This window comes from Ailuropoda melanoleuca, chromosome 7 (genome assembly GCF_002007445.2).
Source record: "Ailuropoda melanoleuca isolate Jingjing chromosome 7, ASM200744v2, whole genome shotgun sequence".
NCBI classification, from domain to species: domain Eukaryota; kingdom Metazoa; phylum Chordata; class Mammalia; order Carnivora; family Ursidae; genus Ailuropoda; species Ailuropoda melanoleuca.
In genome coordinates, this window is record NC_048224.1 from 69,423,343 (window position 1) to 69,449,544 (window position 26,202).

At 40.1% G+C, this 26,202-nt stretch overlaps 1 protein-coding gene across 1 annotated transcript; it reads right to left on the minus strand.

The window, feature by feature from the left end:
• Positions 1-6,579: 6,579 nt before the first annotated feature.
• SLC46A3 (solute carrier family 46 member 3) lies at positions 6,580-26,036 on the minus strand. Its single transcript, XM_019794703.2, has 6 exons — positions 25,898-26,036; positions 25,266-25,478; positions 18,492-19,362; positions 16,756-16,839; positions 11,369-11,525; positions 6,580-8,055 (listed from the first exon to the last, which is right to left on the minus strand). The coding sequence occupies exons 2-6, from the start codon at positions 25,452-25,454 to the stop codon at positions 7,971-7,973; spliced, it is 1,386 nt and encodes a 461-aa protein (XP_019650262.1). The 5' UTR covers positions 25,455-25,478; positions 25,898-26,036; the 3' UTR covers positions 6,580-7,970.
• Positions 26,037-26,202: the final 166 nt, after the last annotated feature.

Consider the following 26,202-nt stretch of genomic DNA (forward strand, 5'->3'; position numbering starts at 1 on the left):
TTCAGGAATTTCAGGAACATGTGAAAGAATGGATTTTGAATGTGCTTTTCGAATATCAATACGATCCCCTTATACAAGATAATTTTAGATACATTTAACTCAAGAAGAGTTTTAATAGTTGGCAAAATTGTATTCAACGCAGGCCCACACTAAATGAAGCTGAGATGCCAGAGGTCCTTAGTATTGTGTAGAGCAGTGGTTGTCAAACTTTTTCCGTGCATCAGGATCCTGAGAGGGCTTTTAAAAATACAGATTGCCTGTCCCCCCCCCCCGCCCGTTTGTGATTCAGGATGTTTGAGTTGAAGCCTGAGAATTTGCATCTCTAACAAGTTCTTAGGTGATGACATGCTGCTAATCCAGGGACCACACTCTGAGAATAGCTGGTATAGAAGGAGGAAGTCCAATACTTTGAGAGATAGGAGCTTTGAATTTTTTGGTTTCCTTATGTAAATCCCCTATTCACTGGCCATCTAACTGGCTTTCCCAAGATAAGCTAGGTAATGATACCTTTACCAAGGGCCTCAGACATACATTAGTGCTGGCTTCAGAGCATCAATTTAGTCTTTTTAATTTAAGGTTGTTGAGGTATAATTTACATGAAATTGATGGTTATCCTTTATTCCCAATCTTGTGGGAGAAGCATCCGGTCTTTTTACTGTTAATGCCCTTTATCAGCTTGATCATAGTTTCTTGAGAATTTTTATCATGAATGGGATTTTGGATTTTGTTAAATTTTTCTTTTGCATCTATTGTTATAGTCATGGGTTTGTGTGTGTGTTTTATTTCCTTTAGTCTGTTAGTATGCTGCATTAAGTGATTTTCAAATGTTGAGCCAGCCTTGCATTTTCTGAATAAATTCCACTTGGACAGGTCTGTTATCTCTTTCATGTATTGCTTGATCTGTTAATATTTTGTTGTGAATTTTTTATGTTCATGGGAGATATAGTCTGTAGTTTTGAAATATCTCTCTGTAAATGCCCTGCTTGACCAGAAACGGTATATCCAGGCAGCCAATCCCCAAGCCAACTCTGGGCTCTCTATTTACTTCTTGTTCCTTACTCTTTTTTCTATAAAAGCTTTCACTTCCACCCCATTTTGCCATTCTCCAGATGGAGACCTGTCTTCATGAAGTGTTAAAGTGTGTATCATCAAACTTGACTTTTTATTTTTTTAACAGTTCACTTTTCGTGTACAGATAGTCCCCGACTTAGGATGTTAGACTTAATGATGTTTTGACTTTACGATAATGCAAAAGGGATACGTGTTCAGTAGAAACTGCATTTAAAATTTTGAATTTTGATCTTTCCCGGGCTAGCGATACACAGTAGGATCCTGTCGCCATGCTGGGCAGCAGCTCCCAGTCAGCCACCTGACTAAGAGAGTAAACAACCAACACACTGAAGACCATTCTGTTTTTCACTTTCAGTACAGTATTCAATACATTACATGAGATATTCAACTTTATTATAAAATAGGCTTTGTATTAGATGATTTTGCCCAACTCTAGGCTAATACAGGAGTTCTGAGAACGGTTAAGTAGGCTAGGCTAAGCTATAATGTTAGGTTAGGTATAATTAAATGCATTTTTGACTTAGGGTATTTTCAACTTATGATGGCTTTCTTGGGATATAACCCCATTATAAGTCAGGGAAGTTCTGTAATTTCTTTGTCTGGTTTTGTATTAGGATAATGCTGACCTCATAAAATGAGTTGGGAAGTTTCCTTGCGTCTATTTTCTGGAAATGCTTGTATAGAATTGCTTTGTTTATTCCTTAAACGTTTGGCAATGAAACCACTTGGGCTGGGTCCCATCTTGATCATATTCTAGCTACATATCATCCCCCAAGAAAGCAGTCCCTAAGTAACGATTTGAGGCTATGTATGTCCACAAACTTACTTCTGTCAGCACAACCAGAATCCGTCTGGCTCATGGGACTGTCTTGGGCTAATCAAATGAGACTGCTTTTTCAAGCCCTCACTGTGTCAGGAACTGTACCAAGAATTATATATTTACATTATTTTATTCATTCTGTGATTTCAAATGCCAGTATTTACAATGGAGGACATGGCTCTCGAGTTTCCAGGAACCAGAATATATGTGTTCTCCATCTAGAACAGGGATTCTGCAAACTACTGCCAAATTCAGCTGGCTGCTAGTTTTGCTAGTTTTGTTTGTTGGAGTGCAGCTATGCCCATTCATTAATGCGTGGTCTATGGTTGCTTTGTGCTACAATGGCAGGTAGGTAATTGTGACAGACAATATAACCAATAAAACCTAAGATACTTATTCTCTGGCCATGTACAGGAAAAGTGTGCTGACCCTTCATCTAGAGGTCTAGAGGGGTGATTTTCAACCCGGGCCACTTCTTGGAATCACCTGGATAACATTTAAAAAATACTGATGTCTTCCGTCCCCTCCTAAAATTCCAGTTTAGTTGACCTGGACTGGGACCTGGGCATTGCCAGTATTAAAAGCTCCCTAGGTGATTCTCCGTGGCAGCCAAGACTGAAAAGCACTGTTATTTGTAATTTTTTTACTGCCCACCCCACATTGATTATTCTTTTTTTTTAATAATAATTTTTTATTATGTTATGTTATATTAGTCATCATACAGTACATCCCCAGTTTTTGATGCAATGTTGCATGATTCATTATTTGTGTATAACACCCAGTGCACCATGCAATATGTGCCCTCCTTAATGCCCATCACCGGCCTATCCCAGTCCCCCACCCCCCTCCCCTCTGAAGCCTTCAGTTTGTTTCCCAGAGTTCATAGTCTCTCATGGTTCATTCCTCCTTCTCTTTACCCCCCCCTTCATTCTTCCCTTCCTTTTCCTACTGCACATTGTTTATTCTAATGTGTGTTTCGAATAGGGCTGAGAAGCACTCATCTAGAGCAGTAGTTTCCAGATCTGGATGTGTATCAGACACCTGTGAAGTTTTAAAAATAGATTCTAAAACCCCACTCCAGAATGACTGGATCAGAATTTCCAGGGATTAAAAAAAAAAAATCCTTGGGTGGTTCTGATATGCAGGCATTTCATTAAAAGAGAACTGAACCTAGGATACCCTGTTTTGGACATTGAATAACCAGAGGATTAAATTTAAATTCGATTAGGCAACATATAGTACATCATTAGTTTCAGATGTAGAGTTTAGTAAGTCATCAGTTGCATATAACACCCAGTGCTTATCACATCACGTACCCTCCTTAATGCCCATTACCCAGTTACCCCATCCCCCCACCCACCACCCCTCCAGGAACCCTCAGTTTGTTTTGTGTAGTTAAGAATCTCTCATGGTTTGTCTCCTTCTCTGATTTCTTCCCAGTTTTCCCTCCCTTCCCCTTTGATCTCTGCACTATTTCTTATATTCCACATATGAGTGAAACCATATGATAATTGCCTTTCTCTGATTGACTTATTTTGCTCAGCATAATACCCTCCAGTTCCATCCACGTTGATGTAAATGGCAAGATTTCATTTTTTGGGTGGCTGAGTAATATTCTAGTGTGTGTGTGTGTGTGTGTGTGTGTGTGTGTATACCATATCTTTTTTATCCAATCATCTGTCGATGGACATCTGGGCTCTTTCCATAGTTTGGCTATTGTGGACATTGCTGCTATAAACATTGGGGTGCAGGTGCCCCTTTGGATCACTTACATTTGTATCTTTGTTGTAAATACCCTGTAGTGCAATTACTGGGTCATAGGATAGCTCCATTTTCAACTTTTTGAGGAACCTCCATACCGTTTTCCAAGCTGTACCAGCTTGCATTCCCACCAACAGTGTAAAAAGGTTCCCCTTTCTCTGCATCCTTCCAACATTTGTTGTTTACTGACTTGTTAATTTTAGCCATTCTGATTGGTGTGAGGTGGTATATCAATGTGGTTTTGATTTGAATTTCCCTAATGGCTAATGATATTGAGTATTTTTTCATGTGTCTGTTGGCCATTTGTGTATCTTTGGAGAAATGTCCATTCATGTCTTCTGCCCATTTCTTCACAGGGTTATTTGTTTTTTGGGTGTTGCGTTTGATAAGTTCTTTATAGATCTTGGATACTAGCTCTTTATCTGATATGTCATTTGCAAATATCTTCTCCCATTCCGTAGGTTGCCTTTTAGTTTTGTTTGTTTGTTTGTTTGTTTTTTTTAAAGATTTTATTTATTTATTCGACAGAGAGAGAGACAGCCAGCGAGAGAGGGTACACAAGCAGGGGGAGTAGGAGAGGAAGAAGCAGGCTCATAGCAGAGGAGCCTGATGTGGGGCTCGATCCCATAACGCTGGGATCACGCCCTGAGCCGAAGGCAGACGCTTAACCGCTGTGCCACCCATGCGCCCCTGCCTTTTAGTTTTGTTGACTGTTTCCTTTGCTGTGCAAAAGCTTTTTATCTTGATGAAGTCCCAGTAGTTCATTTTTGCTTTTGTTTCCCTTGCCTTCGGAGACATGTCTAGAAGAAGTTCATGCAGCCAGGGTCACAGAGGTTGCTGCCTATGTTCTCCTCTAGGATTTGATGGATTCCTGTCTCACATTTAGGTCTTTCACCCATTTTGAATTTATCTTTGTGTATGGTGTGAGAGAATGGTCCAGTTTCATTCTTCTGCATGTGGCTGTCCCAGTTTTCCCAACAACATTTGTTGAAGAGACTCTCTTTTTTCCATTGGATATTCTTTCCTGCTTTGTCAAAGATTAGTCGATCATAGAGTTGAGGGTCCATTTCTGGGTTTTCTATTCTGTTCCATTGATATGTGTGTCTGTTTCTGTACCAGTACCATACTGTCTTGATGATTACAGCTTTGTAATAGAGCTTTAAGTCTGAAATTGTGGTGTCACCAGCTTTGGTTTTCTTTTTCAGCATTCCTCTGGCTATTTGGGGTCTTTCCTGGTTCCATATAAAGTTTAGGATTATTTGTTCCAGCTCTGTGAAAAATGTCCATGGTATTTTGATAGGGATTGCATTGAATGTGTAGATTGCTCTGGGTAGCATAGACATTTTAACAATATTTCTTCTTCCAATCCATGAGCATGGAATGTATTTCCATTTCTCTGCGTCTTCCTCAAATTCTTTCATAAGCGTTCTGTAGTTTTTAGAGTGCAGATCCTTTACCTCTTTGGTTAGGTTTATTCCTACTTATCTTATGTTTTTTGGTGTAATTGTAAATGGGATCGATTCCTTAAGAGAAAAGGGATTTCTTGAGGCTGTGCAATGCTGGGCATAAATAATCCTATTGAATAGTCTAGCCTCATAGAAATACCTCCTCTGTAGTGATAAGAGTATTTATTTCTATTACATATGGTATATCTAACCCCCCCTTGTATAGTGCTGGATAAAAAGGAACATGACTTTCCTCTTTGTTCCCTTTATATGGACTCCACAGAGACAAATCATTTCACTAATTCTTCCTTCAGATAATCAGATAATTAGGTCACATTCTGGGAGATTAGGTGGCAGCATTTTTTTTTCTTTTTCATTTCTGTCTTGACTGTATACCCCCATCAGCCTACGTGTTTCTCTAGTCTTCATCACATTTAAATCATATCTTAGGATATATATTTTGGAGATGAGATGGCTAAACTCCTCCATGCTCTATTTTTACCCTGGGCCATCTCAATCCAGTGCCCTGATATACTGCATCTCGAATAGTTTTTGCTCAAATATGAAACCATCTATTTATCTCTTAACTGTACGAAATAATACCATCTGTGCTCTCTTCAGTTTAGATGAAGACTGTAAAATCATGGAAGGTTGACCTGAAAGGGACTTTATAGACCATCATGTCTAACCATAAAAAAGGCAGTATTGTAGGCAGTTTAGTTGGGTACAGTAGCGCTAATGTGTTTTGTTTTGGGGCACTTCATACTCCACTTTACACAATTGTTACTGGATTTACAGTCTGTAACATGTACACCTTAGCTACGAAGACTCTCATAGTGCCAGGACCATCTCTGTGTGATGCTACTGCTTAGTAGTAGTTGAATTACCATGGTCAGGTCTCTCGGAGACTGACCTTCCTTGTCTGTAAAATGAGGAAAATGAATATCTACTTTGTCAGAGTTATTAAGAGAATGTACAATAAGTTGATATAGAGGAACACTTTGTAAACCATAAAGTATTTTTTGGTGTGGAAAGAGCATTGAACAGGAAGAAAAAAAATAAATATGGAAATCACTCAGTTCTTATATGGGCTTCCAGCCCAGACATATTAGGTAGACTTAAAAGGAATAGTCTTAGAAATAAAAATTTACAATATTTTAGATTGAGTGCTCTTGGCTAGTCCAGCAATCATTGATTACCCTACAGAAAAAAGTTGTAAGTAGTGCTGTCAGATGGAAAACTGTATCTGTGTTTAAGAGATTACAAAGAATCATCTAGTTGTACTTCAAATCCCTTTGAAGTACAACTAGAAAATCAAAGATATTGAAGGACCGATAAAAATACTGTAAACCAATTTTAAAAATGTACAGGCTAGCATATTTTTCAAGGCCAGCTTAACGGCTGTAGCATCAATATCACTGGTTACCTCTCATAACGCATTAAATATGTAGTTTTAAATTCTTTTTACAAGTAAAAACAAAGTTTTATATTTAGTTCAACAAACATTTATTGAGGATAAAATGAGGAATCAAAGATTGTCCCTGTCCTCAAGGTGCTCATTGTCAAGTAGGGAAAACAAACATTATGAGACAGTAGAAAATGCTAGGACATAAGTGTACAGAAGGTGCTGTGGGCACCCTGCAGGGTGGGGGGGAATATAGGAGTAGGGAAAAAATGTCAAGAAGGCTATGCAGAGGAAGCAGTGTTTTGGTTGAGACACTAAAGTTTCATTGTCCTGAGGAAGAAAGGGCAAATGGAACAGTGTATAGAAAGACAGGAGGCATGAAAGAATGTGTTTTCAGGGACCAGGTGGGTCTCAGGATGAGTTTAAGGCAGTAAGAAATGGCTGTCCCTTGATAAAAATAAGGAATGAATATTGGCTCTAAAATATTACTTCCTGATTGGCTGCTCACTCGGTTTTTACATTTCTTTATAAATAATTTTTTATGATATTTTTTTCCAATTGCCCCTGTGTTACCTATCTGTTATCATGCCTGTCACTGATGAAACATATTAGGAAAAGTAAAAATATGTATCATTAGGGATGCCTGGGTGGCACAGCGGTTGAGCGTCTGCCTTTGGCTTGGGGCGTGATCCCAGCGTTGTGGGGTCGAGCCCCACGTCAGGCTCCTCTGCTGGGAGCCTGCTTCTTCCTCTCCCACTCCTCCTGCTTGTGTTCCCTCTCTCGCTGGCTGTCTCTATCTCTGTCGAATAAATAAATTTAAAAATCTTAAAAAAAAATATGTATCATTAAAAGTGATTCCATTTTCAGGTTTTTGCATCTGTTAAAAACCTTTCACTGTCAATAGCACCTTGATGGGCTCTATTAAAACAAAGCATTATCCAAGCAGAGGTACGATTGTACTAGAAATCTTTGAAACTTCTATCATTATTTTCCTATCAGTGAATAATTCATCATAATTTTGAACAGTTAGGCCTTCAAAATCTTCAAGAGGTCAGAAACGCATTTTGCAGATGAAGAAACTGAGGTACAGAGTTAGTTCTCCTTCCTTGGTCTCAGTGTGAGACTGGAGTATGTCAGGAGATTATTGCTTTTGATTGTGTCAAGTTTCTTAAATCCCTCTTTATACTGTAAAGTTTCAGTTTCTTTCCTAAATCCAAAAGTGGGAAATGTTTTGAGATTTGTTCTTCTATCTATGAAAATCTATCACATGATGTTCATAAAGTGCTCAAAGTGCATGATACTGTAAGAAGCTAGAGCCAGGAGCTAGTTCTCTCACTGTTCAGTTTAGAAGAAAGGACATGTAGCATTGATTATTCATGAAATATTGATTATGGAACTAGTTTACATTCCTCAGAAGTCAGAATATATGGTGTGTGCTTTCAGTTTTTTTTTTTTAAATCACAATTAATCATCTATCCGAAGTGTCTTCACTGGATTCCTCTTGTGTAAGAAGTACATAGCTTCCTTCATTCCAGCTGGTGCACTTGACCACACTGCAAAAGCAAACAAAACATTTTAAAGTTGCGATGAAGGCAATACATAAATAACCTGTATTCTATCTTTCCCCAGATTATATGGCTTTCAATAAATTATGCAAATTATAATGTAGAAGGAACATAATAGCATTTTGAGTCCAGCTGACTCACTATGAATAGCATTCCGAAAATAATAACCAATCTACAGTTTTTTTCTCTTCCAGGTACCTAAAATGTCCATCCATCCCCCTGTTTATTCTGTAGTCCACAAAAAGTAGTTATGACTATAGATATGGCTGAAGTTCATGTTCACTACCTATAACTGAAGCTGGGACAAGAAGACATCTAGAATTTAAAAAGCAGTAATGGGAGGCACCTGGGTGGCTCAGTTGGTTAACCAACTTACTCTTGGTTTCGGCTTAGGTCGTGATCTCAGGGTCATGATCTCAGGGTGGTGAGATGGAGCCCTGTGCCAGGGCTTGGTGCTCAGTGCAGAGCCTGCTTAGGACTCTCTCTCCCTGTCCCTCTGCCTTCCCCTCTCCCCAAGTAAATAAATAAAATCTTTAAAAATAAATGTACTTTTAAAGATTTTATTTATTTGAGAGAGAGCACGAGCAGGGGGCGGGGGTGCAGAGGGATAAGCAGACTCCCTGCTGAGCAGGGACTCTGAGGCAGGGCTCAATCCCAGGACCCTGAGATCACGACCTGAGCCAAAGGCATACGCCCAACTGACTGAGCCACCCAGACACCCTGCATGTAATTTTATTTTTAAAAATACTGAACAGTATAGGGTTAAAAAAACCTCAGAAGACCATCTACATTTACATTTGAAAATTATTAAAAGGATAATTATCTTTTAGCTAGCTGCATATGTGTTCATAACAGATATAAATATATGAAGAATAAAATTAAAATTACCCATTATTCTACTTCCTAATTCTTATTAATGTTATTTTTCATGATATGGATGCACCGTCATTTACTTACTCATTCTCTTGTTGAACATTTTGGTCATTTAAAAAAAGTTTTTTGTCTTAATGAACGTCTTCATACCAGTTGACCCTTGCACAATGTAGGGGTTGGGGTGCCCATGCAGCTGGAAATGTTCATATCACTGTTGACTCCCTAAAAACTTAACTACTAATAGCCTACTATTGACCAGGAGCTTTACCAGTAACATAAAGCAGTCTATTAACATGTATTTGGTATGTTATATATATATATATACACACACACATATATATATGCTCTATTTTATAATAAAACTAGAGAAATGTTATTAAGAAAATTGTAAGAGAAAAATCCATTATAGTACTGAATCTATTTTAAAAAATCTGCATGTTAAGTGAATCCATGTAGTTCAGACCTGTGTTGTTGTTCAAGGGTCAACTGTGTACACATTTTTGACATTACCGACCATTCCCTTAAGATATGTTTCTAAAAGGAATCACTGGGTCAAATACTATGAACTTTTTAAAAAAGATTTTGATACATGTTTATGAATTGCCTTCCAAAAATGATAGTGCCAAATAATACTACTACCAGCAATGTATTAAGATTGATTGTCTCATCGTGTACTCATTAGCACAGTGTGTATTTTTAATTTTGCCAGTTCAATAGGTGAAGAGTCTCTTTGAAAAAAGATATCTAGTAAAAATAACTTTTCATCAAATTACAGCGCAACTGTAAATACTATTATACTCTCACACAGATTTAGGTATCAAAATTCAGTAGAGACAATATGTATTGAGATCCTACTATGAATAGCTGTAGGGCAGTCCTTTAAGGAGTTCACAGTCTTGGCAGAATGCGTAAAGCCTGGGTGCATTGGTACTTTTCACCCTTACTCACCCCGTCCCACACAAATGCTCAGGAGAAAGCAGAGATGCCTTTTGTGCCCCACCTTCTTCTGATCCCCATCACTGCACCACGCTCTTAGCCATGTGGAATGGGCAAACCCAGCAAAAAAAGGACAGTGTGCTCTCAGCTCAGTGTGCTGGCCCCACAGAATGTGTTTAACTCTGTTTGCCTGGGCATTTTAGCAAACACTTACCTAGTTAGATCATATTTCTAATTAAAGAAAGGCAAAGGGAGAAATAAATATTTCTCTTATGTGTATGACTCTGGTCTTTTTATCCTATGTACTATTCACAAATAGAATTTAGTACTTTGTATTTATTTGGGTATTTACCTTTAAAAAGGGAGTCATTAAATAAGCCAACTCTCTGGAAAGAAAATTCCTAATATTCAGTGTACACTATTTGCTCTCGTCATGAACCCAAGACTCCATATTAAAGTCTATCTTCTTATAGTAATCTTTGACCTTCAGAAGATATTATACTCTAGGAAATCATAGTTTGAATCTATCTATCTATCTATCTATCTATCTATCTATCTATCTATCTATCTTGGATGCTTATTTAATCAGTTGTTCATATTTTTAAAAGACAGGGGGTAGCTATTCAGAGTTTGACTCAATCTTTCTTTCTCCTAGTTCTGGTCAGTCTTGTCATTCTCTCTTTCTTCTTAGGTCTCCAACATCATCAGTAGATGTCTTCATGTCTAAAAGTTATGATAAGTACATTCTGAGGCAAAACTTTGTTAAAAAGAAAACCACAGGCCCAAAATGGCATCAGGAGGCCAAGTTTTTAAACCTGGACTGAATATGTAACTTAACTGCAGTTCCAGCCTCCCCCAGAGACAGAATCTTCACTAGTCAGGCAAGAGTTTTCTGATCGGCACCGGTGAGCCTGCCACATGGGCCCTCTCCATCCCCCAAAGGAAGATGTGGTCATCCACCTGATAAGACCACCTGCTCTCCTTAAGGGAAGGTGACTTTGCCTGAAATAATTATTTCTTCTCTTTTGCTAATAACTTCTTGATCCACCCTCCTTTCTGTGAAAACCTTCCACTCAGCACAGCTCCTCAGAGCTCCCCTTTACTTGTTAAATGGGATGCTGCCTGATTCATGAATCAATTAGTAGAGCCAATTATATCTTTAAAAGTTACTCAGTTGAGGAGTGCCTGGCTGGCTCAGTCGGTTAAGCATCCAACTCTTGGTTCTGGCTCAGGTCATAATCTCAGGGTAGTGAGATCGAGCCCCATGTCTGGCTCCACGCTGAGCACGGAGCCTGCTTAAGATTCTCTCTCCCTCTGCCCCTCCCCACCCACTCACTTGCTCTCTAAAACAAAAATAAATTTTAAAAAGAAGTTACTCATTTGAGTTTTGTTTTTTAACAGCTTTAACAGTCTATGTTATTTGACTGGTGAGGTTAGGGAATTCACTTAATCCAGCTATCCTTTGATAAAATGATTAGAAATAATTACATACCATAGACTGATGGCCGGAATTAGCAATAGAACTGCAGACAGTAAAAAGGTGAAGCCTGGGTACCAAGCAACAGTGGCTGAATAAATTCCATTAAAAGTAGAAACTGCAGCGACTCCGCCAAGTGTTTCCAAGAAAGCAATGCAAGCAAATAGGGTGCCTGTTTGGGGTCGGGGTACGGAGGGAGAAAAAGAAGTGGCTGAGTAACAAAACAATAAACAAAACAAAGGGAGAAAACTGTTCCTTGTTGAAAAAAGCAAACGTGGGGCACTGTTTGGTGAACAGAAGCTATTCCCTCTAAATGCCTGAGAAGCCATCATCAAATGACCCATTTTGCAGGTGAAGAAACTGAGGTTACCAGTTCTCCATGACCTGATGTGAGGGAAGTTAAAACAATAGTTTGATGTTAGTAGGGCAAAGGTAAGAGGCAACAGCAGCTGACACATTTGAAATCCATATTCTCCTCTCCCTGCACACCTGCACATACGGCCACAACTACCACTGTCGTTCAGAATTATCTCCCCCTCTGTCCCTGCGGATGCGCAGTGGCTCCCACTAGCAAAGGTCCCACCCCGGGGGCCTTTTGAAAGTTAAGCGATCCTTTTCATCTGCTTCTCAGATCTGGCAAAAGTGACAGACAGATGATTGCATGTAGGTTCTGCAGTTTGAATTAGAGCCCTCCCTTCAAAGGGACACAAATTTAGTCCACAAGATTCCTCTGTGTGACTCTTCAAGTAACTTTCTGTGCTCTCTATGCCATGGTTTGATGTTGAGTGATTCTTTTCTGCCCTCCCTGCTTGGAACTGCCTCCACTCTGAGGTGGCTCACAAGACTGAGTGAGTGGGGATCCCACTGCTGTCCATCACACTTGCTCCACACCACATTTGGGAGAGGGCAGTAGGCCCTGGAGCATTGTTTGAGAAGCACAGAGTGGCTGCGTGGCTAGTCCAAGCTCATAATCAGAGAAAAGGGCTCATTAATTATACTGATTTTTAATTTTGTCTGGAATCCAAGACCACATTGACCGAGCAGTTAAACCTCTAGACAGGATGTACCTTTCTTCCTGTTTGTCAAATTTTGCATCACCAGATAGAAAGTTCTTTGATAGTTTTCCGCTCTCCATGACGTCCTAGTATTCGTTCCTAGGGAGCTTCTGTAGACTCTCGCATTAACCCATCGTGCTTCTTCCTTACTTTGCCAAGTTTACTTCTCCATGGGAATGTGTTTTTCTTACAAATGCAAATCATGTAAATAATTGTATTTGATTGGACAGAGAAGAAGGAAAAGGCAGGCTTGAGGGCATCTTTCATAACTGGATTATGGTTTACATGTCTATGTTCTCATTTTCTCCATGGTCTTGGTCTAGTAGACTGTGGTTGTGTGTTGATTTTTATCTATTTAAGCTTTTTACCTTAGTATATATATTCTCATAGATTGCTTCTCATTCTTCATTGAATGACAGGTCACATGTTCATAAAACATAAACATAGCTCTGAAGAATATTGTTATTTTCATGTATTTGTCTTCTTTTAACTAAAACAAAAGCTCTGTCCATGTCAAGTTTGCATCTACTTTGTTTACTGCTGTGTCCCAGGGCTTATCTGTCCTGGCACATGGTAGGTATGTTTAATCCATATTTGTCAAATGAATGAATAAAAGCTTAATTCAAGAGCCCAGTTATCAATCAGCAAGTAGCATAAAGACCTACTGCTTCCATGTTTTATGATAAGACATGAAGTCAGTTTAATTGGGAGGAAGTACTCCTCCCTATCTAACTATGCTATTATTTTCTTGTATTTCTGAGCCCATGCTACAGCTAGGCACAGTGCCATGGAAGACAGTCTGGATCGTTCTAGTCCTATTACGCAATGGCTTAAATCCATTCTTGACAGAAAGTTGGTCAGGCGGTATGTCTGCCTGGCATAAACAGCCATACTATTACAAAGTAGGGTTTGCTTTTTACTTAACTTCCCCAAGCAGTTCAACTTGTTTAGTAGTTAACCAGAAGTAAACTGAATTAAATAATAAGTGCAGGTTAGTTTATTTTCTGTACTTTTTTTTTTTTTTTTAATTCAGTAGACCTCAAAAGTCAAGTCTTTTTATGGTGTTCCAGTTTGTAATCACAAGGAGTGCACAGGTGGTGACAAGGTAAGGGGTTGTCCAGGGTGGCTTTAGCTGTGACTTTCACAGCTGTACGGAGCACAAAATAATTACCCGAATCTAGTTTTCTCTCCTTTCTTACTCAAGATAATAGGGATAGTGAGAGGCTAGTGAAACCCTGTGCAGTGTTTCCCTTCTCTGATTACTTTAAAGTGCATAACATTTTCACAAAAATATCCCATTTTTAAAAAGTAATGAAGGATGGGAATATATTTAGTATGGAAATTCTGACATCATCAAAAGGATTTCGTAGTTTACAGTTAAAAACAAAGTTTACAGTTAAAAAAAAATTATCCTATCCTAGAACAATGGATTCACGATTCACACAGTTATAATTCAGAATATGAAATGCCAAAAGGTAAACAAAACATTTTGAATGTCACTATATTTAACAGTATGAAATGACTTTTTAAAAGTCTTTATAAATAAACTAAACCAAATATAAACGGAAACAAACTATACAACCTGATGAGTCTACATTAGTTCCAAGTTAAAGCAGGTAGATTTTTCTATTTTCGCTGAATAGCTTTATTGAGATATAATTCACATACCTTAAAACCCACCCCTTTAAACTGCACAGTTCACAGAGCTATGCAGCCATCACCCCAGAAGAAACTGTACCCATTCCCAATCACCCCTTATCTCCCCAGCCCTGGACAGCACTTCTCTGATTTCTGTCTCTGTGGGTTTGCCTTTTCTGAACATTGCATCTAGATGGAACCATATTCCTATCACAATATGTGGCCTTTTGTGTCTGGCTCTTTTCCTTTGGCGTCATGCTTTCAAGGTCCCCCCATGGTGCAGCAGGTACCATCAGGACTTAATTTTTATGGCCAGATAATATTCCATTGGGCAGATAGACCACCACTTTGTGTCTATCCGTTTGCCAGTTCATGGGCATTTCCATGTTTGTATTTTTTGGCTATTATAAATAATGCTGCTATGAACATTTGTGTACAAGATCTTGTGTGGGCATATGTTTTCATTTCTGTGGGGATTTCAATTCCATTCTATTTCTAGGACTGGGATTGCTGAGTCATACACTAACTCATATTTAACTTTCTGAGGAGCTACCAAACTGTTTTTGCAAAATGGCTGCATCATTTTCTGTTCCGGGCAGCAGTAGAGGAGGGTTCCAGTTTCTCCACATCTTGGTCTGTCTTCTTCATTTTAACCATCCTAGTGGGTCTCACTGCGGTTTTGATTTGCATTTCCCTGATGGCTAATGATGTCGAACATTTCTTCATGTGCTTATTGGCCATCTGTACACCTTTTTGGAGAGATGTCTATTCAAATCCTTTGCCTATATAATTGGGTTGTCTTTTTGTTGTTGAGTTTTTTAAATTCCAGTGTAGTTAACACAGTGTTATATTAGTTTCAGGTGAATAATATAGTGATTCAACACTTCCATAGATTACTCAGTGCTTATCGTGCTAATTGTATTCTTAATGCCCTCCACTTATTTCCTCCATCCCTCCACCCACCTCCCAACTTCCTTGTTAGACATTTGATTTATAAATGTATTCTCACATTCTATTGGTTGTCTTTTCACTCTCTTGATGGTGTCCTTTGAAGCACAAAAGTTTTTAATTGGGATAAGGTCTAATTTATCTATTTCTTCTTTTGTTGTTATGCTTTTGGTGTCGTATCTAAGAAACCATTGCATAACCCAAGAAAGCAGGTAGGTTTTTACATACTATAGTTACGTATTTTTATATTCCTAAGTGGTTTTCCAGTTCATCATCATTACATAGTCTATAAACAGCTGTGTGCATATACAGCTGTATCTTATGAGTGGAAGAGAACCAAGAGATATATTTTTAAATGTATTGAATTATGCAGTCTTGCCCAGTGTTGACTAAACTGGCATAAACACAATATCATAATTATGAATGCTTCATAAACAATTGATACGAATATTTGCACCAGGCTAAGACATGAAACAAAAGAAAGCTTCAAAGTCTAACAGTACTCATATGTTAGGGAGGAAGGAGGACAACCCCATATGCCTAATATCTAACTAGTAACTAGTTCGGACCAGAAATTTAATTTTTTTTGTCCTTCTGTATTGGTCATTCTCTGCCTTCCCCTTCATACTGTTTGATCTCCTGTATCCGGCTCTGTGCTTGGGAGGCTGACCCTTCAGATCATATGACTTGGATTTCTTTGCTAGCCTGACTTTCTGTTGTGCTTGGTCAATGGGATGAAGGTGGAGAGAAAGGTTGTGGTGTTTTGTCTCTGCTCCCTTCTTATTTGGGCCATCTTCTCTGGGTGCCTTCGCCACTGCCCACCCCCCCATACTGCTGCCCTTCATTACCATCTCTACTGAACCAGCTGAGTGGGATCCTGTTTTTGCTAGGACTCTCATTCAGGCTCGGCTCTAACATTTGTGGGCTCCAGTGTAAGAATACAATTAGAGGCCTATATATTATATTCTAAGTATCTAAAAGTTACAGTTCGAATAAACAAACTGTTAACTAAGATATGTTCTGTCTCTCTGCTCTGAGAAATATACCATACCATATACCTTCATGATGATTTGGAAGGTCAGGAACAGACTTAGAATTCTCAGACTTTTTAGAGTTCCGTGTAGGAAAATGACTGCACTGGCAGAGCTAGCTAGCCCTTGGCCCTCAGTTCCCAGCTGTAGGGTGCAGCCCACCCATGTCGTGTTCTACCTCTTGCTCCATCCTGCTCAGAAAAGATCATTTACACATGCGTGTAGATACCCCACTCTGCAATTCTAAGGCTGGGCCAGATCGCTTATAAAGGGTCATGGCTTGGCTACTCCTTTGGTCTAGAGGGGAGCACACTGGGGTCACTCTACCCTCAGGCAAAAGAGTCTGAGGAAGAGCACCATCCAGGCACTCATGGACATGAACCCAGAGCTGTCTGGCTGGGAATTACAGGGGTCCAGGTACCCAGAGTGTAGTCTAGAAGGGGTAGGTGTGGTGGGCTCCCAGTGGGCATCTGCCTAGCGCTGAGCACTCCTCTGTTCTTGGGGCGGGGTCTGGCCAGAACAAGCCTTCTAAAGCAGGAGATCCGGGGCAGGGGCACCCCTGCCTGAATATAAGCCTCTTGGGAACACAGAACTTACCACTTAATTCAACAGGAGTTCTGAGCAAAAAAAGGGTTGTAAAATATTTTGAAGAATCAAGCAATGGTCGTACATGGATTTGAGCTGGTACAGATTGATGATTCATTATTTTCCTTCAGCAAATTAAACTCACCTTGTTCAGTAGAACGAACCACTTTTGATACCATGGAGCGTAGAACAGAGAGTGGCACAATAGTGAAAAGGAACGGCAGCCTGACTGTAAGAGAAATGTTGGGAAATCACAGGCTAAATCAGAAAACCAATGATCAATTTGCAATGTGAACTGTTTTCTAAGAATCCTAATTCATTGCATCTAAGGACTGAAGGAATTAATCATAGACTTCTGTTTAATGAATACACAGATACACTGCAGACAGGCCAGTTCTAGTTTCGTTTACCCTCTTATTTCAGTGCTAAGAACAAGAGTTCAGGGAGGTTTGAGGTCCAGATCTATATAATCTGCCAATTGGGACTGATCGGCTATTTCCCTGATTATTGTTGTGACCTCTCATTTAGCAAGGTATGACTTAGTTTTCACTTTTGTTTTCTGTTTTTCCTTTTTCAGACTTGGCATTCTTAGTGTCTGCATTCTTTTATTATATTGATGCACGTATTGATAAATTGGTTCTTTGTCTTTCTGCTGCTGCTCTGTGGAATAATTTCACGAACACAGATTGCCTCTCCTCTTAAATTATGGACCCCTAATAGTAGCATTTCTAGTTATATGATAAAATAGTAAGATATTATTTTTCCAGATGACTCTGAAGTTTTCAGTGTGTTTTCATATGTATCAACGTACTTGGCTTGGCAACTCTAAGGGAGACAGGGAGAACTGACATTTACTGAATACGAGGCATTGTGCTAAGTGCTTTACAGTGATCTCTTCTAATATTCATTATAATCCAGTGAATTAGGTGCTACTGTGCCCATTGTACAGATGAGTAAATGAGGGCCCAGAGTAGTTAAATAACTTGCCCAAGATCACCTGGTACTATAGATGGACCTTAAGCCCAATTCTATACGGTCATCCTGCTTCCCTGCAAGGTAGCAAGAGGTTGACAGGGCCTTTGTAAATAAAGATGAAATTGGAACTTTCTCAAGGTCCCGCTTTACATATCCCTTAGCTCTTTCAAATGTAGCATCTCATGCAAGCCCTACAAAAACCACTTATGGGATAGGTAGGTAAGGAAGCAGTCTAGTTTGGCAAAAAGTGATTTATCAAAAGCCTATTGATGAAATGACCAATTTGCAAAATCCTGTCTTAAAGAATTTTCTTCTTGAATATATTCAATAAATAAGAATTGTATAAATCTTTTGTCTACTTTATGTAATGCTCTTTGAAATTTTTATGGAAAGTAGTGTTCTTAGCAGCATTTTTTTAAGAGAGGGAGAGGGGAGGGGTAGAGGGAGGGGCAAAGAGAGAATCTCCAAGCAGACTCCCCGCTGAGCACGGAGCCTAAGTGGGGCTCCATCTCAGGACCCTGAGATCATGACCTGAGCCAAAATCAAGAGTTGGATGCTCAACCGACTGAGCCTCCCCAGTGCTCCAACCTTCAGCATTTTAAGAAATACTCAACTTGGCAAAAGCTCTTTTGAAGAAATGACTCACAAGAAGAATGTTCCTCAAAACAATTTTTGGCAAGTATGCAAATTTGGAAAATTGTGGTTATTCGGTGAATTGCTTTTTTTTTTTTTTCCTTTTAAAGCAAATTGGCTTTCAGATTCTGGCAAACTGGCTTTTGACAAAGTGCCTTATTTGAACTAGAATGCATTAAATAGAGAATTTTATATTAAAAGTTTATCACCCAACAGACTAAATTCATTTGATATAAATACATGGCTAGTTCTGAAGCTACATGTGTAACTTACCTAAAAACATCATCAGTGTTGTTTTCGTAAAAGCAGTCATAACCATTCCTGCCATGGTGGTAAAGATTCCAATGAAGGCCATGTGAATGTCTTCCATACAGTAAGAAAAAAGCCATATTCCTAGGAAACTACTAAAAAAAGTGACGCTACCCAGAGCTGATCCATAACCTATAAAAACTTCATTCCAGCAGAGTGGTGAATCCAATTCATAAAGGATTAAGATGGGGGAAACGCCAATTATCACAAAAAAGTAAGTGATTATTGTAAAAAGTAACAAACAGAGAAAATACCGTCGCGTACCAGAAGCATTTTTAAAAAGCATGGAAGTTCGGTAAAATAGGTTTTTAAAGCCTTCACTACATGACATGGAAACATTCTGAAATGAAGATTCTTTCACTGAATCACCAAGAAAAAATGAAATATAAATCAAGTTAAGAGCATGAGCCATAGCAATAATTAAAAAGGACCACATGAAACCTAATTCTCTGATAAAATAGCCAGAAGACAGTCCTGTTAATCCAGTGACAAATCCAAGTATGAAGTCGATTATAGCTATTCTAATTGTTCTTTGTTTCTGTTCTGTACATTGATCAACTATGTAGGCAAAACAGCCTCCTAAAAATGTGGTGTAATTGCCAAAAAATGCACCAATGAAGGTAGATGCAATCAAAAGCTGGAATGGAAAAGCAAAATAGGAAAGCAAACAGAGCCAAACACTGGTTGCAAGAGCACCAACAGAAGACAAGATTAAAGGGAATTTTCGTCCTCGATAATCACTATCAGACAGAAGTATGAATGTAGACACCAGACCAGGAATTAACCCACTTATGTCCATCTGCAGATTGAAAAGAGACACTTTCTTCTGAACTTCCTGCAAAGAGACCAAAAGAAGACAATGTGTTTACAGAGATACAGACAACATGCACAGAAATATCACAGTGCATACTTTTCTTTACATTTCCAGTAGGTCACCAATAAGGAATCGCTGGTGCATGGATTTGATACAGCTTGAACCTTCATCCAGTTCACAAAGCAAATATCAAGAGGCAATATAGTAATCGAAGCTCAGGCGTAATATGCAAGTACCGTGGTGGGGACTTGAACTCATAAACAGACAATTGTGTATTGGTGTGTGTCTGTCTTACACAGAAGATCCACAGACCCCAAGACATCTGGGACTGGTCATATAATGATTTTTTCTTTCATCTCTCAACAGCTTGATCATGACCACTGTTATATGACCACTGTTATAAAGCAAGAGCAATACCCTTTCCTGTGATAGATCTTTCTGTCTACTTAAAGGGGAATGAGTGTCACATGTAAGTGTCATATTTGATAGACCTTTATTTAGGAAGCACTTGGTTGCTTTGTTCACATGTGTCTCCACAAATAAGTTTCTTCTAATCTATTTCTTTACTTACTAAAAAATAAGGTAAAACCCAAAGAGCAGTTTTGCACTGACTAAAGATGGTAGAACTGAGGAGTAAGATAAACCCAAGTCCCCCGAAGACCAAAACCACCACGTACACACACAGACTGGAAGATGTTACAATCATTATGCTAGTTATTTGATGGAAAGAATTTGGGGTGATTTAAAAGCATTTTCCGTTTGCCACTTCTCTCTGTATTTTCCAAATTTTATATAAAGAGCATGTATCATTTTTTATACTAGGGATTACCAAACTCATTTTTAAAAATAGATACATGTAATATTTAGGAAGACCATAAAACAACTGATTAACCACAAAAATATCAAACTCTGAAATTAATGATTTTTTAATTTTTTTAATTTTTTAATTTTTTTTTCAAAGATTTTATTTAAGAGAGAGAGAGAGACAGCCAGCGAGAGAGGGAACACAAGCAGGGGGAGTGGGAGAGGAAGAAGCAGGCTTCCAGCGGAGGAGCCCGATGTGGGACTTGATCCCAGACCACTGGGATCACGCCCTGAGCCGAAGGCAGACACTTAACGACTGAGCCACCCAGGCGCCCCCTAATGATTTTTTTAAAAGAGTGAGCCTATGTTTATTTTTATATATTCAAATAATGCTAGCAATTTCATGTTATCAGGAAATTTTCTAGTCACTCAGACTCAAAACTTCAGTCATCTTTGTTTCTGGCCTTTCCCTTCACCCAGGCCCACCAACACCCAGTGCTTCTCAAGTCCTTTACCTCTTTACAGCCCCAGAGCTGCCCCTGGAAGGACAGGGCTCACAGTCTTCACCTGGACCGCCCTGGCATCTAGCTGGCTCTCTCCTCATTGAGTCTACGATGCCAGCCTCCTCACTTTGCAGATCACGCACACCAATGGTGGGAGCATCTTACCAAAACACATTAGCAGCATGCCTCTCACCTGCTCAGCCCACTGCCTGCTAAAGAAAGTTCACACTCCTCGTCTGTTATGTAAGGCCACTGAGATGTAGTCCAACCCCACTCTTCTGCATTATCTCCACTCACCCCCCAATACTCTATGTTACAGGCACAGTCCATAGTCAAGTCCCACTTAGATTTCCCTGAAATGCCCAAACAGATGTAATCTCTCCCTCTGTTGAACCTTCTCATATGGCAGCCATCATTCCCCAGTTGCACTCTTTGGTGTAAGGATTAAGAGCTCTGGAGTCAGACCCTAGGTTCAGATGTAGTCAGTTCTTTACATGGATCACATTAGCGTGATCTTTAAAAACAATAGGCTCATGTCACTCCTCTGCTCAAAATCCCCCAGTGGCTTTCCTCATGCTGGAATAAATCCGAATTTCTTGCCATGGCCTGGGCGGCCAGACATCATGACTTCTCTGATTTCATTTCCACTTCCTCGCTCCCCTTAGCCGTGTGCCGTTCCTCAAACACTCCATGCTCATTCGCCTTTGTACTTGCCCTCTGCCTGATGGTCACGCAGCTCACTTCCTCAATTCAAATGTCACCTCCTCAGAAGCCTTCTGGACTAATCACGCAATCCAAAGCAACCCCACTAACCCTCAAAAATGAGCTTGTCTGGCTATATTTTCTTTAGAGACTTGCCACCCTCGACAGGACGGGTTACTTTAATTGAACTGCTCACTCTGTGCCATCTCCACTACAGCCTAAGCTCCCCGAGGGCTGGAACCCAGTCTTCTTCACCACCCTATCATCACCAGTTGCAACAATAGTGCCTCACAGGGCACACCCTAGATACGGGTTGAGTGAATGAATAAGCAAGTAAAATAGGTCTTGTAACTTGCTAGCTGTGTGTGATCCTGACCATTTATCCCCAATAGCTTCCTCTGACAAGAGGGCGGAACAAGACTCCATCTCGCAGGCTCTCATGAGAGTTACATTTGAAGTCAGTATGTCAATATAAGGCACATCGCACAGATCCTATTACGCATTAGTGCTTAATCAGCTTCGGCTGTTTTCATTTTTATGGGGTCAGGCTTCCTGAGCACATCTCTGTATCTCTACGGATATAAAAGCCATCAAGTAAATACTTACTGAATAAAGAAATAAATGAAACGGTTATCTTTTAATCAGCTTGTCAACAAGATGTTCCAGTTTGGGATTCCTCCTCCCATTTCCACCCCTCCCCCACATCCTGTCTTCTATCTCCTGTCATTCCTAACCCAGCCTTTTACACAGACTACTCTCCTGCAACCTATACCTTTTAAACTCTGGAGAACTATAATTATATATTAGATAAGGGTAGATGGGAGAAATCAGAGTAAAAAGTGCTATTTCCTGTATAAGATTGAATGGAATGACAATTTAGAGACGGGTATAACTTAAGGAAAGGAATATCAATTTTTAAAAAGTCACAATTTCATAGGCTAAAATGTATAATTACAATTGAGTAGAAAATATTCCCGATCTGCTGGTGATAAGGGATTGTGTTACTTATTAAAAGGTTTATAAATAAATTACTGAACAAGGACAACTTCATGGTTAACCAGTCAGTTAACCTGGAAAGGAGGGAGTGGAAAGGAGGGGGTAACAAGGGGATTAAAAATTCCTTCCTCTGCAAAAGTCAACAAACATGCCTAGAATTCCCTACCTCTTCTCCCTCATCCAAGAGTTTCCTTTCCACAGCCTTGCCATTTTAAGACATCCTTTAGAGACTAATCTTCCCCAAGAGAAGTATGTGGGTATACCTTACAGTCACAAGACTCAGAAAACTCAAAGATTTAAAAAATAGAATAGATCAATATCTATTTGTATGGTTATACATATTAATCCCAATGGATTGAAAAATAAAACTTTTATTCATATAGACTTTCAAAATGGTAAGTATAAGTGAACTCGCTTAGTTTATTCTTATATCTGAACCCTGAAATTCATATTATCTTGCGTTCTAATACTACATGTGCCCATGTATTTGTTTCATAGAAGGATAAATAAATAAGGTATAACAGTAAGACGTTCAGTACATTATTTTGTTATGCGCTCTTCTTATAAGTAGTTGGTCTTTTGGGGGTGTGGCAAAGAAAAACCTGAACCAAAAAAAAAAAAAAAACACATTTATTTATTTTATTAGGGACTGACCATGGGCTATGAAATTTTGTTTTTAGGGTTATATGAACAGTTTTCAAATTCCTAAACTTCTTTTAGTCAGCAAGTGGTCAGCACCCACTAAGCAGAGCTGGGAATTGAGAAGGAAGCTCATAAAACAGGGAATATTTGTCCTTGGATTTAAAGGTAAAAGAATATTCTTTTTTTTTTTTAAGTTTTTATTTATTTGAGAGAGAGAACACGAGTGGGGGGCAGAGACAGAGGGAGAGGGAGAAGCAGACTCCCTGCTGAGCAGGGACCCCCGATGTGGGGCTTAATCCCAGGACCCTGAGCTCATAACCTGAGCCCAAGGAAGACGCTTAACTGACTAAGTCACCCAGGTGCCCCAGGTAAGAGAATATTCTTATACTGAGCAGGAACGGTGTCCAGAAAAAGGGCCAGAGAGGAGTGCTAAAGGTGATGGTGGTCCCTCCTGGGAAGCAAAAGTGTTCCTTCTTCCTAAGGAGCTAAAGGCGAGTGGCCCCCCTGACCTGTCTCAGTTATGGGTGGAGACAGTGGTGCTTTCTAGCCCCCCAATCTCAGAAAAAGCACCTGTAGCTCTAGAGCCAACTGCAAGGGAAGGGGTCTAGGGCAGTATGTTCTCTTGAATACTGATCTCATTAAAAAACAACGAAACAACAACTTCAGCATTCGGCGAAAACCTCCAAAATGAGACCACTGCTTTGGGCAGTGGGGGCTCTCAGCAGCTAGGTAAGGCCAGAAGGGGCCAATAGTCATCTCTTGCACAGTCACAGAGGCCACCAACGTGACTGAACCACAGTATTTCTCCCTTTACTCTAGGAGGGCAAAGGCAGCAGTTTTTTCCAGGCATTCAGGTCCTCTTCCCCTCTGCCCCTCCTGTTGCTCCTAGGTGTCTGGTGTAGGAAAGCACAGAATCCAATATAGAAGCTGATGAGCCTGTTGAACCTTTTCAGTCCCTGGGAATGACTTATATATATATATATATATATATATATATATATATTTATATATATATATAAAAGGAAACATTCTTAAAGTCAGGAGACAAAACCACGACGTGAGACCCTTAGCCTTTCTATTTTTATGACCTCACTTTAGGCCAGAACCTTGATGTCTGCATGGCTTCCCAGTAATGATCAGTTCCAAGAAAATTTCTCCCATAGAAATGAGAAAATGAGGAATAGCAGAACCTGTGCCAAACAGCCAGGCGTCACCCCAGCAAGGTTATAACTGACACCTTGGCGAACACCTCCAGAAATGCTACAGCCTTCCTTCTGGGCCCTTTGCTGTTTCTTCCAGGACTCAGACTCATCTTCCAGTCACATCTGAATTCTCTTCTACTGAGCAGAAAATCTTAGAGCCAGCGAGCAGGTGCTTTGAATTCCCTTAAACTCTCGTCCTTTGGGGAGGCAGTCCCAGTCTTTTGCCCTCACTAAATATCCTCTAGGGAAATAGTTCAACGTTGATAAGTGTGTTTTTAAGGCTTCTTGGGGGGAAATTCCAAATCTGAATGCATCTCCTTTGCATCTGGACATTGGCAGCCTTTGATAAAAACTGTCTGAGGGAGCAGGAGAATGGTGATGTACCTCCTGTTTTAAACAAAAAATTGGAGGAGGCTGGAGAGGCAGAAGGAAAGGCTCTGTAATATCTGGCTAAACATTTTCAGTGCCCTCAGCCCAAAGTGAGTGCTCTCCTCCGCAGATTACCTCACATAGCTGCTCAACATTTGAGAGTCAAAGCTGATCTGACAACAGCAAATGAGGAATGACACATGCCCCCCTCCCCGCACCAGCCCACGATGGACACTGGCCCAGGGTCCATGGTGTTCGGTGATGGGGTACATTCTGGGGACCACTGAAAACCGGGTCATGTACAAGCAGTAGAAGGGAGGCTGGGAGGAAGCAAGCAAGGGAAAGGCAGAAGCAGCCTGTTTTGAGGCCACCCAGTACTCAGTCCAGCTGGCCTTGGTCCAACCTTCAGGCTTTTGGGGGGGAAGGATAATGGGGACAGCCACTGGGGAGATGAGATTAGGCTGAAATTTTCTGAGAAAAGAGAACAGCCAGTGTCACAGAAGAAGAAGGGGGTTTTACTTAGAAGAAGCAGATTAAAGGTGTCAGGAAACTTCAAACAGAAGTGAATAAAGGCTCTTAACTTGGGATTTAGGAGTTTTAAGGTGACCCTTGAGAGATCAACGTATGAGTGCAATGCCTTCTTTCATTGGAAACCCCATTACACATTCCCCTTTTATTACATTTTAGGGATATTTTAATTTCTTACCTCCTGGAATGCAAAAATGGGGCTGCTTTTGTTTTTTCCACATTCAGAAGAATTGCTATCAGATATAAAACTATAGTTGCTCGTTTCTTCCCATATTCTCCTATACACATACTGTGTTGTCAGTGGAGTAGTCAAAGTCATAGCAAATGCACTAAGGCAAATGGCAGGTTCTACAAAGAAAATCTTCATATTGCCTGGGTAGGTAGCTGAATTCTATGAAAAAGAATGGGGAAGTTAGAGGAATTTTGTGGAGTAAACAGGCAAACTAGGGAGCAGAAAGCAGTAAGCACTTCCTAAGAGATTAACTTTTACTTTGGAATAGAGTACGTAGTAAACCTGAGACTGTCATACTTCCTATTTTTAAGAGTTATGACCTTTTAGGGCTCACGCCGCCTTAAAATAGTTTTCCTAAGTTGTCACCCATTTTCGTTTGGAATAATCTCACTACAGTCCCCATATTGTATACTGCCAACCGGTTTTCATAAGGGAAACAGTGAGGTTCCTCTGAGAACACGACAGTTGCGCAACTGTTTGTTATTGTTATTTTGCTGCTTGTTAACAGGACAGGAAGGTGACCTTTAAAAAGCAGCTCCCAACCGTAAAGGGATTTTTATTTTCTCCTTTAAACTCACCCCACGGTTACAGTCTTCCTGCCAGGCTAGGCGCGGGTCCGATCATTTTCCGGGCCCGGAATCTCTGGGGGCTGTCTTCTCTTTGAGGGGTGCCCCGCGCTCCCTGGGCGCCTTCCCAGCAGCAAATGCTCCCGAGGCCGGGGCGGCCCGGGACGCGCCGGGGACACTGACCGCCCGGCGTCTGGGTCGGGGGCCGGGTCTGCAACGCCGCGCTGGGACGGGGAGGGGAATTTCCGTTGAATTCGACCAAATGCACCTGTCGGGGAAACTCAAGCTCTCATTTTAAAGCAAATCAATGAAAGAGC

Coding starts and splice junctions, on each gene's coding strand:
- SLC46A3 (XM_019794703.2), bottom strand. CDS start 25,454: ATGAAGATTTTCTTTGTAGAACCTGCCATTTGCCTTAGTGCATTTGCT. Junction 19,363..25,265: donor CCATTTTTGCATTCCAGGAG/GTAAGAAATTAA, acceptor GTCTCTTTGCAG/GAAGTTCAGAAGAAAGTGTC. Junction 16,840..18,491: donor AACACTGATGATGTTTTTAG/GTAAGTTACACA, acceptor TTTCTCTTACAG/TCAGGCTGCCGTTCCTTTTC.